The 14,616-nt window shown below is 34.2% G+C and overlaps 1 protein-coding gene across 4 annotated transcripts in view; it reads left to right on the top strand.

Moving 5' to 3' along the window:
• The window catches only part of dop (microtubule-associated serine/threonine (MAST) protein kinase dop), a 60,693-nt gene that overhangs the window by 32,482 nt on the left and 13,595 nt on the right, over positions 1-14,616 (top strand). For 3 of the 4 annotated variants that reach the window (XM_022081842.2, XM_087355883.1, XM_087355885.1), the window contains 13 exons: positions 656-758; positions 935-998; positions 1,893-1,971; positions 2,380-2,543; positions 3,918-3,947; positions 8,564-8,639; positions 10,091-10,321; positions 10,426-10,657; positions 10,838-10,941; positions 11,995-12,225; positions 12,686-12,858; positions 13,618-13,688; positions 13,865-13,970. In XM_022081842.2, coding sequence (XP_021937534.2) covers positions 656-758; positions 935-998; positions 1,893-1,971; positions 2,380-2,543; positions 3,918-3,947; positions 8,564-8,639; positions 10,091-10,321; positions 10,426-10,657; positions 10,838-10,941; positions 11,995-12,225; positions 12,686-12,858; positions 13,618-13,688; positions 13,865-13,970 — 1,664 coding nt within the window. The remainder of the gene's footprint in view (positions 1-655; positions 759-934; positions 999-1,892; positions 1,972-2,379; positions 2,544-3,917; positions 3,948-8,563; positions 8,640-10,090; positions 10,322-10,425; positions 10,658-10,837; positions 10,942-11,994; positions 12,226-12,685; positions 12,859-13,617; positions 13,689-13,864; positions 13,971-14,616) is intronic. The other variant, XM_087355882.1, reaches the window with a different exon arrangement.

Here is a 14,616-nt window from a genome sequence, read left to right on the forward strand (position 1 = left end):
GCTTATTGTCATAAGTTAAAACAAACTGGCTAATGTCTGTGCTGTCAGCATGAAAGTTATTTTCATTATCCTTAGTGTTTCATGATTGTATGTTTGAGAATGTATTGAGTGGATTATTTAGCACTGTATTGTTTTGTAAGTGGCATTTGTACCTCATTTCTATAGTATATTGACTGGATTTATAATGGGTAGTTGTCTTTATTTTTGCTGTTTTGGTAGCCTGGTGTATAGGCTTCTTGTTTTTGTTTATTGGCATGTATGTGTGTCAGTACATTGTTTATCTTGTGTATAGCTTACAAGATATTGTGTTCATACCACAGACTTAAAGGGATGTGAATAAAAAAATTTGAGGGAAAGGGCTGCAATTATCAACAGTAATGTAACCTGAGACTGGGAAACATGGAAATGAGAGAACTTTAAGAAAAAAGAAGAAAATTGATTTTAGTTAACAGGCAATGGTGTAAACAGCATGTAATGTGTTAAGGAATTTTGAAAGTGGATTCTAAACATTATTTTTCTGATATCCAGGCTATTATACCCATGAATTCCTGTTGCAGCTGCTTTTATCAGGACTTAATTCTGTGCTCCAGAATGAAGGTAGTTCAAGGTGCGTTCTTATTCTTGTTAACGAAAATTTACTTTCTTTGTTTTGCAGAAAGAGTTAAGCCTATCTAGAAGAAGCAGTCGAGTATCTAATAGAAAAAGCTTCATTTCTACAACGTCACCGACACTACCTCGATGCCATTCACCTATATCAGGTATGTTGTTTTGTAATACCAACAAAAATAGACACTTGTATCATATGACAAGATTTAATTGCATATGGTCACTATTATGGTATGGATATAGCTTTTCAAAGATAAATTATTGACACTTTCCATATATCTTTCCAGATTTTTATTCTATGTTTATAGAGAATTTACTTTCTTTGCAGGAAGTCCATTGGAAAGTCCCAGAATGTCACCAAGTCAACATTTTGCATTTGCTCCTGTGAAACGGTAATCAGAAACATGCACTTATCAAACTGTTAATTAATGATGAAAATGGTATGATACACAATGTCAGTAATGGACAACTCATTTTGCTTGTGTGTAGGACATGCCATGACTTCGGAAGGAATTACTAAATATAAGTATTGATAATCATACAGTAGTTTACTCATATAATAACAGCTACACAAATCAGTGATGCATAAAAAATCATAATACCATTGTAATTAATAATATTAAATATTAACATTTACTTCAGAAAGACTTTCTGCTCATCTCTTTTGTGCTGTCACTTCTCACAACATGCAGAATCAGAAAGTAAAGTTCACATTTTTAGGTGCCTTTGACACTAGCACTGAACGTTGTGGTTGAGCGGTTATCACTCTTGATTCATATTTGGGAGGTTCCAGGTTCAAATCTTGGCCCAGAGACCGGCTATCCTGATTGAGGTTTTTTGTGGTTTTCCTCAATTCCTCCAGGGAAATGCTAGGATTATTCACTATCAAGCTCTCATTCAATACTGCATAGTCTGAGCTACTGAAAAAGAATTGTTAAATAAACTGAAAATAAATAAAGAATGTCTTCTGTGCCCATCCATGTCCCTCTGTTTTTTGTATTTTTATCCTAGGAACTGGACAATCCCAGGGCTTTCTCTCAAGGGCAAAGGAAATCCATGTTTGTGTTCCTTTCCCAGGTTTGCCTCACTTTGGGGTTTTGCCCAGAGTGCTTGCTTGTGGTATCTATGTTGCCTCTTTGTCTTAACCCTTGCTATGCTAGCACGCCATCACATATAAATGGATCTAAAGGAAACTGGATGCATTTGAATTTAATTTAATTGAATTGAACAGACATTTTGTAGTTGTAATGTTGGATCTTCACATATTGCCATTCATTTACTTACAGTGGTGATGGCAGACGATGGTCCGTGGCTTCCTTGCCGTCCTCTGGTTATGGGACAACTCCTGGAAGCTCAAATGTTTCAGTAAGTGTTGTTGCATAGGCAATTGGTACCAATTTTTGATACACATATACTTTGACAAGTTTAGACTGTAAATTCCAAAAGTTAGACATTGTGGATTGTAGTATTCTGAGTTATGATGCTGTGTAGTCTTGTATGTGGTTACCAACATTTATGAAGGACATTGATAACCACCTACAGTACTGCATGGCATTATATTCTACTAAACCACAGTTCACATTTTCACTTCCATTAACATTTCAAATCTCATTAGTTAAAAGATATTCAATCATGATGATGGTTACAAATGTATGCTGCAGACAGTGTACACAGATTACATTATAATAGGAATGTCTCTTGGGAAACTTGTGTGAATGGTAACGTGAATGTTAATACATATATTTTGTATTCTCATCTTATTTTATTTTTCAGTCTCAATGTTCAAGTCAGGAAAGACTACACCAACTTCCAAATATCCCAACCTCAGAAGAACTGCAGATGCTGACATCTCACTTCTCGTCCAATGACAGCAATCCTAGCATTGACGACGAAGGGAGAAGATCTCCATTTCATCGTCCTCGATCTCGTAGTCTGAGGTATGTAACAAAATAATAATAGTGTGTTGTGAGGCATCTCTGAGTTATCCTTTATACATCTTCATGGTTGGTTCTCACCTCCTGTTTTCTCTGCTTATTTTTCTAATCCCTGCCCTAAGTGTAACATATGTAAATACTATTTTTATTCTTCCATTTATGTGCATGATACACGTTAATTTTCACATATGTAATAATGTTCATTTGTGACATGGTAAAATGAGTGAACAATACACTATGAGGCTTTTAAGAGAGTATTATTTACCACTCATGTAAAGGCTGGTCCCTTACCCAAATCATTTAATATTTTTCTAGTTTTCATAATCTAAAATTATATGTTTCGGTTTCGGAAATTTCTCTTTGAAAAGTACTAAGTTAGTTGACTCAAAGGCATAACAAACTAACCACATTACTCAAGACACATATTAAAAATACTGTTCTGATTGTTTGATATCCTTACATGAAAGCATAAATGACATCATCTTGTGGACATGCCATGTTATTTTTTTCTTTGTAAGTTCAAACTTATAAATAACAATAGGAAATGTATGGCACACTTTGTGTTATAACAATAATATATAACTTTTTGGTGTCAATGAAATTCATATTTTCAGTTGACATCCACATTTTATGCCTTTATTTTGGGTCATGAATTTTGTATGGCTTGGGTAGCTCTTCAGATAGGTTTACTTGGATAAGTTACTGTTTATTTCAGGAGAGAATTTGCTTTATGAAATCAAAAAGTTTTGTACATTCTGTCCCCCGTGCATGGGAAGTAGTCCTGCTGTAACATATCTATCTAGGTTTGCTTTTATTTGCCATGCACCATTTTTCTGCAAACAGATTAATATACATGTGAATTGTAATAGACATCTTAAGTTTAAATTGCATTATGAGGAACCCTTGTAAAATTCAGTTTATGTTATTGTATGTCTATGTGATACAATCTCTTTTACACAAGAACAAGTAATTTTTTGTCAGAAAATTTTGGAAGAACAGTGTGTAATCACATTAGATTTCACTTAATAGATCAGGATGAATCAGTGGGGCATGATAAAAATTGTTTACATATGTAACATAGATTACTCTAAAGGAATTTGTTATATCAGTTAAATTTTCAGACAGTTTCTCCAAAGGAGCAAACTTTTGTTGTTGGTTTTTATTAAGTTGTATGCTATGTTGTTCTTGTGGACAGCAACAGATACTTGTTGGTATATTGGAATTGACTTATGTGATATCGTGTCATTGGAAGAACATGCTATGTAAGGAGCTCCCATAATGCAACTTTGTATTTATGTCCAAGACTGCTGACACTGTATGTTTTTGAATGTTTAATAGTACTTGTTTCTTCTTTTTTTTTCTATTTGACTGCCATAGCTTGGCCTGGCTGTGTATCGCCACACTAGAGTAAGCTTCTTTTGATATTTTTTTCTACCAATTTTAAGGATGTTTAACAATTTGTTCTACATAGGTATACTTTTGTCTTTCTTGTGTCAAAATATTACATTATGCAAGGGTGTATCAGGAAGTTGCTTCTGTGAATTTATCTTACACAGCAGAAACATCACACCAGCTTATTACACACACAGGATTGCAGTCTGCATGAGTCCTTTTCAAAATAATAACCATACACATTGAGACACTTAACCCACCAATACACACCAGTTTGTTGCAAATGTTGGGTGCCCTATGCCTTAAGCCATGCCCTTGTTGCTTGTATGGCCTTAAAATCCAATTAGAATCGATTGTCAGCAAGATTTTTCAATGGTAGTAACTTGGACCGGACTGATTTTGCATGGTGGATGGTGTTGATTGCCTCCTGAACAGTGGAGAATCTGTGACAGTCATTTTAAATTTTCTGTATGAGTAAATTACATGCATACAGAATGGAGCATTCATGTTAGCCATGTTAGCCCAGCTGCCTTTAAAAAAAATAATTTTTTCACTCTGTATTCACTTTTCATTGGTACACCATACACTGGGACACAGCAGAACCAATCAGATAAAATAGTTTGAAGCATCATGCTAATTTTAAATGCAGAAGAAACAAGTTCTGTACGGACTTCATTATTTTTATAACTATACTCTGAAGGACCAGCCACGGTGGTCTAGCGGTTAGAACGCTGGCCTTGTAATCCTGGGGGTCTCGGGTTCGATTCCCGGCGGTGCCCGAATTTATAACTTGTGTTGGGCAAGGCCGTGGTCTAGGCAACACAGAGTTTTCCTCCGGGGGCTTCCCCAGTTTCTCCGTGGCATCCCAACAATTACTCCATTCACACACAGAAGAAGGCAATGGCAAACCACTTCTGGATCATCTGCCAAGAACGTATATGAACAGGTCCCAGTCCGAGAAAAGGATGGAAGGATCCTGTTCATATGGACCTGTCGTCAGACAGAACACTAAATAATAAATACTCTGAAGGAAGCTGCACAAGTTTTGTGTATTTTCAGTGTCATTATGCATGACATTTATGGTCAGTGAGAAACAAAATAGTTGTAAAAACAACTCAAGCAGCAAGTATCTATTTACTCCTTTGCTGAACAATTCACGCACAATATGTTCTTTCGCATATTCCTTTTAATTCCATACATGAACTTGTTGTTATGGCTTATTTGGCATAATGTGCACCTTTCTGGCTGTAAAGCACTGCATCTTGTTATCCATAGCATCACAAAGTTGTAGAAATAGATTTGAACAGATGTCACATAAAAACCTCTTGCTATTTCAGACTTGTGAAGGTAGAACCCCTTAAGCAGTTCAAACACATCAGACTTCTCAGAAATATAGTCTTTTTAGAATAATCCTGAGAAGTACTTCTAATGATAGTATATTACGGTTTGTGCTTATAGTTTCTTGGATTTTGTCAGTTCCCCTATATTCTGAAAATAAAACACTTCATTGCAGGAGTCTTCAGGTGAAGGGTGCTAACTCAGTTGAGTCTGTTAGAGGGTTAATCCCAGTCAGTGGACAGCTGTAAGTTGTTTGTAAGCCAGTAAGTCCAGGCTTTGTCCTTGAGAGATAGTAACATAAATTATACAATAAAGATTATGACATCAAAAAGACCTGCAGCTGTATTAATGAAGGTAGTGCTAATACTTCTCAAGACATAATCAATTCCAGGCACAAAATCCATTAAAACTATGAACAAAGCAAATTCTTGTCCTTTGGTTTTCACAGCTCGTCAATTGGATAGCGGCCTGCTCTTCCACTCTGCCAGTTAGGTTTATCAAACCCCACTCACTGCCTTCAGTTTGCTCTATATAAGGCTTCCAAAAATGCTCGCCCAGTACATATTGAAAGACAAGGTTTTACATAAAACAAGACTATGAAACCTGATCTTAATGGCTAATATGGACTTCTGATATTGAACTTCTGGGGTTAGCCCTCTTCTGCAATTCCAACTGAATAGGTAGCTTTCACTGGAAGACAGGAGCAGAGCTATCTACCGAAGTGTAGTGCTTTTTATGCAGAATATAGGATGACAGACAATGCCCATAACATTATCAGCTTTAATACTAGTGTTGGTATTTAATTTTAATTTTAACAACATTTAAAAATTAAAATTAAGTTTGTGTATAGACTGAAATAATAAATAAATATATACTATATCTATATTGTTACAGAATGAGTATAATGTGTCATGCGGCTTTATACCGCTATCATCGTCATATTAGTTGTGGCAGTCATATTGTGCATGTTCGTGACTTTTCATTTGTTTATTTGCAAAGCTACTTTAGTTGTGAATTCCGACATGGCTGCTGAGAATAGTGAATTTGTATTAAGCTATTAAATTAAAGTATATGCCTTTGTAATCAAGATTGATGGACATCCTTAAATTGCATGTCTGTGTGTGTTTTGTTAGATGGTGATACAGGCATTACTGATAAAAGTTAGTGTGTAATAAATTAAAGGAACATTTGCAGTATTTGCTATGATCGAGTTACATGATATGTAAGATATATCTAAAGGAAGATTCTTAAATCCAGTACGGAATCTTATGTTAGTGATCCATTCCTAAATTTAAATTACTTTCATAGATTAATGCCTGATGTTCTTGAATTCTCAGACTTAATATGAATGTTAGATATCTGGGTACTGTTACTCTATATTAAGAAGAACAGATGTTTGTAGTTAAATATTTTTGAAGTAATAATTATATTATATGCACATATATCTCCAATATTCCAATTTTATGTTTTAAGTGCAATTTCCATAGCATAATAGGAATTTTAATCACCTTGCATGTAGAGGACTAATATACTTATAAGTTTTCTTTGGTTTTATTGGTAGTTTTCTTTAAACTTGTAGCAACATGATTATGTTGGTATTTCAGATTCTCACAGCAGTAGCCTTCTCGGATATTGTGCCATGTTGTCTCATAGAAGCTGACTGACATTTCAGAGGTGCTTACTGACACTGTTATCAGGCAGAATGAAGGCAGTAAGCACATCTCAAATGTCAGTCAACTTCTGTGAGACTGCATGGCACAATATCCCAGGAGGCTGTCAAATTCATGATTATGTTGTTCCTTTAATTAAATTCTCAGTATTCAGTTCCTTTATATTATAAATAATATATGTAAGTACTAAAAGAATAAACTGTGTATTATACCAGACTGAAGTATTGCAGAAAAAGCTAGGGAACCGAGAACTGTAGCTATAGATGAAGTACCCTAGAAAGAGTTCCAGCTGCATAGAAGGGACGCAAAAGCACAACGTGTACATTTTGAGTGCCATTACTCAAAGGACTTCTGATAATTATGTTGAAATAAATATATGAAACCTTTTGATTATTTGAAGCGCTGCGAAGGATAGATTTTAGATAAATAGGATGTGAAGATGTGTAGTGGATGTAAGTGATTCAGGATCATGTCTGTTGGTTGACTTCAGTATTAGCAGTGGGTTCTCCCAAACTTTGTACATTTCAGAGCTAAGATGGTTGAAATAGGTAGTGATGTTTCTGTATCAGTAAGCACAGTTAATAATTACAGCCCTTTTTTAATTTTGTAGGTTTCTTCTGTTTTTAATTGTTGTATTTATTTGGCATTGTATTTCTGTTATAAATTGTTGTCCAGATATGAGGGAAAATTTTTGTTTTGTTCAGATAAATATCAAGAGTACTTTTGTTTGCGAATGTCACTGTTATGAACTCTTCATTCATGTTAACTGTGTTAGCCATATTAGCCTGGATAACACTTTCAGAAACAGAAAATTGGAAGTCTTCCGTCTTACTTTTGTAATTCAGTGGTTGGCTGGAGCTGGCTTACAATACATTATCTGCTCAGTTCTGCTGAGTTCCACTCAACTGCAAAACTAAGACAGAATACTTTTTATTTTTCATTTTTAAAAGTGTTAGCAGGGCAAACACAGTTAACATTAATGCTCTTCTCCAGTATGTGATGTTTACTTATGATATTATATTCCTTTGTTTTGTGAATCAGAGCCATAATACAATTGAGTATACATGTGTGGAATATGGAATGACCAGCCAAAAATCAGTTCTTATGCTGATGCCTTTCATTTATGGCATACAATTTCCCAGTATGTCATGTCTTAGGTTAATTAATTATATACTTTTCATTAATTATGAGGCAGTAATTATTGTAACTAGGAAGTAATCAGTCTTCTCTCACAAATTCATGCTACTTTGCATTCTTATTCCGAAACAAAACTTACAAAATACACAAGGTTTGAACACCACCAAATAGATAAATATATCTGCTTAATCAGTGAATCTTGAGAAAAATGTTTATTTATGATCTAATGTCAGAAATGTATTTCATATTGATTAATCAGATTTACATCGGTATTGACTTAAGGTGTTTTACATTTTGTATGTACACAGATTGCACATAACCTTTTCATTTTCAGGGCTTTGTCCATTTTTCATGAGACTTTGTACTGAGACGTAAAATCATGTTGCTATGTAAAACATGTTGAATACAAGATTGCATGTGTGTCTTGTGTGATTTATTTCTCAGTCTTTTGTTTTATTTATGCAATTTTGTGTTTTTTGTTTTCAGTAGCCCAAGTCGATCACCCGTTGTTGATGATGAGATAGTGATGATGAATACTTTGTACAAGGAAAGGTTTCCAAAGGTAAACACTTTATGCTCTGTTGATCATAGTACTTTTCTTTGACTATGTCAGTGCAGCCACAAGCCTTCTGATATCATAAAGAAATTCCTTTAGTCTGGGAACTGTGGGTCTGTAGATGAGTTCCTTGACACCTGTCCTTTGAAACTTGTGACTAGTCTGACACTTTATATGTGTCATTTCTTTTTGCTCTGCAAGTCTTTCTTTCAGGAACATTCCTAGTGAAAGGTTCTCAAACAATTTCTCTTATTTTGTGTCTTATTTACTTTATTTTTCAATGAACTCAGCACCAATATCTGCAAAGTCAAATGAGAAAGCTACCCATTTTGAAAATTATTGCCAATTCTAAAGCTTGCAAATGAGCAGTTGATATCAGACTTGATGGAATGCTGCCTATGACAGTAAGAGCAATTGTAGCCAATTGAACTATAAAGGTAATGCAAAATTAGCAGTGCCTGGCATAATTCAGTGTTGAACCACAGATAATGTTTTGCTGAAAACAGAGAAATGATTGTTTCTGCTTTAAGGGATTGGAGCTGTAAAAGGCACCTGGGATATTGAAAGTCCATAATTGGACAAAAGCGTGCGAAGCTCCTTAATTTAAGACTAGTACTAAATAAAACTGGGGAGCTGTTGTGGTTAAATAGGAAACACCTAAAATTTGTGATGGATATTGTCACTTAAAAGACACAAATACAAATTGGTATTAGTTGACAATTCCATCTGTACCTGGTGTCTAAACTGTAACAAAATTGTTTTGCACATACTATGCTGTTGTGAATCCTTTGTGGAGCTCAGATATTGATACTTTAGAACACACCGTAACTGTAGTGACTTCATAAAGCCTGAGTACTGGCATTTGTTCAAGTTTCAGGACTACTGATGATATACTTGGATTGGGATGCACAGTTGCAATGCTAGGGTGTTAACCCCCTTGGTTATATAAGAACTGTTAACATTAAATATTGTTGCACAGATATTAATATAGTCAATAGAAAGTTTCCTTTGATGTGTTAACGTTCTCTACAGTCATGTCATTTCTTGATAATCTCATTGTTTTTTAATTTTGTTATATTTATAATTGTGGTCTTCTCTTGTGCTGTATCTGTAATTGTCCTTCTGGCCTTTGATGCAGCATACTAATAATAAAGAATTGAATTACTTTATTGCACTTATAGATCTTTAACATGAATGTCAGTTGTGGTTTTCTGGGTTATGATACCATGTAGTAACCACCCACAAAACCATATGACATTACATCCCAGAAGACCACAGTTGATGGTTGATAGTGATTGTGGAATTGTAGGTAGGTTTGGCAACCATAATACAGAGGACCACAATCAACAAATCAGATATTAACACTTATGCGTTCTTGCTGCTTTGGTTCATAACGTTACTATAGAAATCCGTGTATCTGATTGATCTTGGTTTTATAATACTATTATATCTTGCAGGCTACTCAACAAATGGAGGAACGTTTGCAAAGTTTTATAAATGACAACAAATCTATCGATGCAAGAGAAAACTATGAAAATATGCCGAAAGGTTCCATACCAATAATAAGATTTGTTCACCATCAAGTCATTGAAATGGCGAGAGACTGCTTACAGAAGTCAAATGAGAAGCTTGTCACTAGTAGATATTTCTTTGAAATGTCTGAAAATCTGGAGAGATTATTGTTAGAGGTTCGTATTTCCTTGATGGTCTTACTGATGTTGAGATATTGCATTCACCACTGTGAGTTTCTTTAATATTTCAAACTACTGCATACTATTATTTCTACTAACAGACAAAAGAAAAGTCACCAGAAGCAGCAGCAAGGCTAACGGGTGCTGTAAAGAAGTTACTTCTGGTAATATCGAGGCCAGCTCGGCTGCTTGAATGCTTGGAGTTTGATCCAGAAGAGTTTTATCGCTTACTTGAACAGGCTGAAGGACAAGCTAAAACATCGCAAGGGATTAAGGCTGACATTCCACAGTACATCATAACTAAATTAGGTTTAAACAGGGATCCTATAGCTGGTAAGTTGCATTATAGTATTTGTACAAATTAGGCAATTGTCAATATGATACATTTCCATTCATTTGTATCAGATGCTAATAAGAAGGGTTCATTGAAAGGTTAAGTGATGATGTACATAGGATTTCTGGTTTTCCTTTGTATAAATCAGGATAAGAGCCTTTTTTTCTTTTGTATTTTAGAACTACAAGAAGATCTGAGTCAGTTGGAAACTACGTGCTCTTCGCCAGAAAATTTTCGGTTTTGTATGCCTCAGTCAACACCAAAAGATGAGAAAGAAACGAAGGTACTTATTAACTTCAGATCAGTGTTAGATCTTAGATAGCTGTCTTCTGGGTTGTAGTGCCATGTAGTCTGGTAGAAGTTTAACAGTGTTTCAGAGGTCCTTGCTACCTCCATCATCAGGGCTCATTGCCCTGAAATACTGGTAAACTTTCACCAGACTACATGCCACTACAACCCAACTGTCTTTATACTTACCACCTTAAAATCCTACTTATTAATACAATTTATTACCCATCTGAAGATAAATTGCAAAGGAAAATATTCGGATCTAAGACACATGGAGTAACAATAAGTAAGTAAAATACAGTATTACTTAATTGGAAACTTCTTTATGTCTTCTTCCTGCTTAATATTGCTGAGATTGATAATGGAGGTCATGATGGAAGGGTTACTTGGTGTACACAGGTGGAACAAATGCATAGTTTTTAGTTGGAAATTCTCATGGAAAGAAATCACATATGGGAAAGAAATATGAGTGGAAGGATAATATAATAAAATTGATATTATGGAAGCATTATTTGATGATGTGAAGTGAATTGAGGTAAGGTCCAGTATTCCTCTTTAATCAAGTACCTCTGAAGATGAGCCTGGAGTCTAATGGACGACAAAATGAAGCTTGTGACCCGTTTAGAATATGTCGAGCTCACTGCAGTTGCCATTTGATTTCATTGCCTCAATTAATATTTAGGATATGTCAATTAAATATCACTAGATTGAAACCGATTTCTATAAGTTGGCAAGAAAAACTTGTATTAAATTATTTGTTTTTAGTAAGTTTTTTTATATATATATAGTTTGTCTAGGTGCTTAATGTAAGACTCTTTTAGGTTAGTGAAACAGTACTTGCTTTATGAGAGAATACCATACATGGATAATTTGTGTTAGGTATGTAATTGTTTAGTGTGTAGTAAATGAGTGAGGTTATATATGAGATTAATAAATAAAACTGTGTTCTTTAAAACTGTAGCAGTGATGGACAAGTTCATATATGTAAGTCATACAGAAGGTTTATAATTATATTTAGTTGTTTATGATAAAAATATTTTCATTCCAGGTGCCTTCTGAAGATGATTTTGAAATTGTGAAGTTAATTTCTAATGGAGCATATGGTGCCGTATATTTGGTACGTTTGAAAGAAAACCGTCAGAGATTTGCTATGAAGAAGATTAGCAAAAATAATCTGATGCTCCGGAATCAAGTTGATCAAGTGTTTGCAGAGAGAGATATCATGAGTTTTACAGACAACCCTTTTGTTGTTAGTATGTACTGCACTTTCGAAACAAAGGTAATAATTAATATTTTCTGTTAGCAGTCTTATGTTATTAACTTCAGAATGTAAATTCCATATCCTCACTGAGATTTGTGTTGCTTTGCTTAATCTCTTCAGGCATCGTCAGACACGTCATGACTTTCTCCTTACTTACTCATTATTTTTGATGCTCTTTTCATCTGATTTGATTTGATGTGTGCAGTTGACACAGCATTATGATTAAGAAATGTAGCATAAATCAAACCATCTTGTATTCTCTAAAAATTTGCCTTACAAACAGGTGACAGTACTTTTTAACCCATGAACTATATCCCTTGCAGTAAGATATCTGCCTTTAAACTGATGTCTAACTCTCCTGGCTGATTGGGATTGATGTCAAATATATTAAGGCTAAAGAGGAGATTAATTTGTCATGTACAACATAATTTGAAAAATCTGTTTGGTGTTCTTACTCTTTTATATTTTGGTTTTGCAGAAACATCTATGCCTTGTTATGGAATATGTGGAAGGCGGAGACTGTGCAACGCTTGTGAAGAACATTGGTCCGTTACCTCCTGACATGGCCAGGTTTTACTTTGCTGAAGCTGTTTTAGCTGTGGAATATTTACACAGTTATGGTATTGTCCACAGAGATCTGAAACCAGATAAGTGAGTATTACACTAAGGTCTTACTAGAAATTGTGGGACTTAAATGAAATATAAAATTAAATTAAAAATAAATTGTAAGGAACACTTGAAGAATATTGCAGTCTGATAAGTTTTTGTATAGGAATTGTATATTAAATTTTAAATAAATTTGGATTCTATGGGTTTCTGTATTTGGTTGTGGCAGTTTATTGACACATTGTCTAAAGACATGAAAAATGATATCTAACTCTTTTATTAAACATAAAATTTGGATTTGTTAGAGAGAAATATGCTTTATATACAGATGGAATTAATCTTTTCAGCATCTTAAAAGACTCTAACCATAATGATACTGTCACAGTTACCACAGATCAAAAATTGTGGATTCCTTCATATGAAAGATGGTTTTATTCCTTGTACTATTGTTACAATTAATTATTTCCTTGATGACAGTTCATAACCTGTTGTTGAATTCATTTACAGTCTGTCCCCAAAAGAAGTATATACAGCAGCAACTGTGGTGGCCACTTGTCAGTCACTTGCTTTCAACTGTGCCACAAAGTTAATGGTGGTCATTTTGAACACCTACACTAAATTTGCTAAATGCCAATGCTGATGTATATTATGGTTTAGTTTATTAAAATGTCGGTTTCATTCATTGAATGTGTGTATACATCTTTTTAGGATATTCTGTATAATTTCAGAGAAATAACTTTTTCACAATAAAATAACGTAAAAATTAATCAGCAGTTTAAAACTCCATTGTTTGTCATATTTTAGCTTGCTAATTACTGCCCTGGGTCACATAAAACTGACTGATTTTGGATTAAGCAAGATGGGTCTTATGTCATGTAAGTAGTTTTACACCTTTTAGAACTATATCCTGTTGAATGTGATGCTTTATATGAATTGATATCAAAAGAAATCATATACTTGTTGCATTATGAGAACCAGCCAGTCTCAGTATTGTATACCATCCATCCATCCAATGGCTCTGCAGCCCATAGTTTTTGTATTTTCATTTCAGTGGCTACGAACTTGTATGAAGGTTATATAGACCGGGAAACAAGACAGTTTTCAGATAAACAAGTGTTTGGAACCCCAGAGTATATAGCACCAGAAGTAATATTGAGGTGAGATATCACTTACAGTGAATAATTTCTTTTATATACAATGTTGTTTTTTTTTTATCTTAGAAAGTAAGAACTTTTGTCTGAAACTGCAAGTTCCCCCCATCAGAAGTCTGGCATTTTCTGTAAAAATTCATACATATATTTTCAGTTGCATGTAGTTACATAGTTTTACTAAACTTGAGTGTTTCCGGAAGGTCGTGAATATAAATGAGATAAAAACGTGAATTCAAATTATGACTTTCCTATTGATTATTATTAAATTATGAGTAACATTTCATTTTTGTATTTTTATGTTTTCCATGACTATAATGTCACATAATTGACCTTTCCTAGTTTTATTTCAATATAAAAAATTCTGATGAATTGAATATATATGTTAAGAATGTTATAAATGTTTAAATTTAAAAGTACAAGATAAAATGTTTGGCATTATTGAATAACTCAGTTTGTAAATAGTATCTGAGTCCCTGAATTATCATGACCTTCAGAAGTCTACCATTGAATGCTCATAATCACACGAAACCTGATTCTACTGGCTACATTTAATGAAGAGTTAGCTGTAGTGTTTCTGGCATATATTCAGCAAATATCACTTAAAAATTGATCTTTTTTCATGCAGTCATGTTGCATATGTCATTTCCTGCAT

The sequence above is a fragment of the Zootermopsis nevadensis genome, unplaced genomic scaffold, assembly GCF_977971745.1.
Source record: "Zootermopsis nevadensis isolate Lab colony 2312 unplaced genomic scaffold, Znev_1.0 Znev_ptg000025l, whole genome shotgun sequence".
NCBI lineage: Eukaryota > Metazoa > Arthropoda > Insecta > Blattodea > Termopsidae > Zootermopsis > Zootermopsis nevadensis.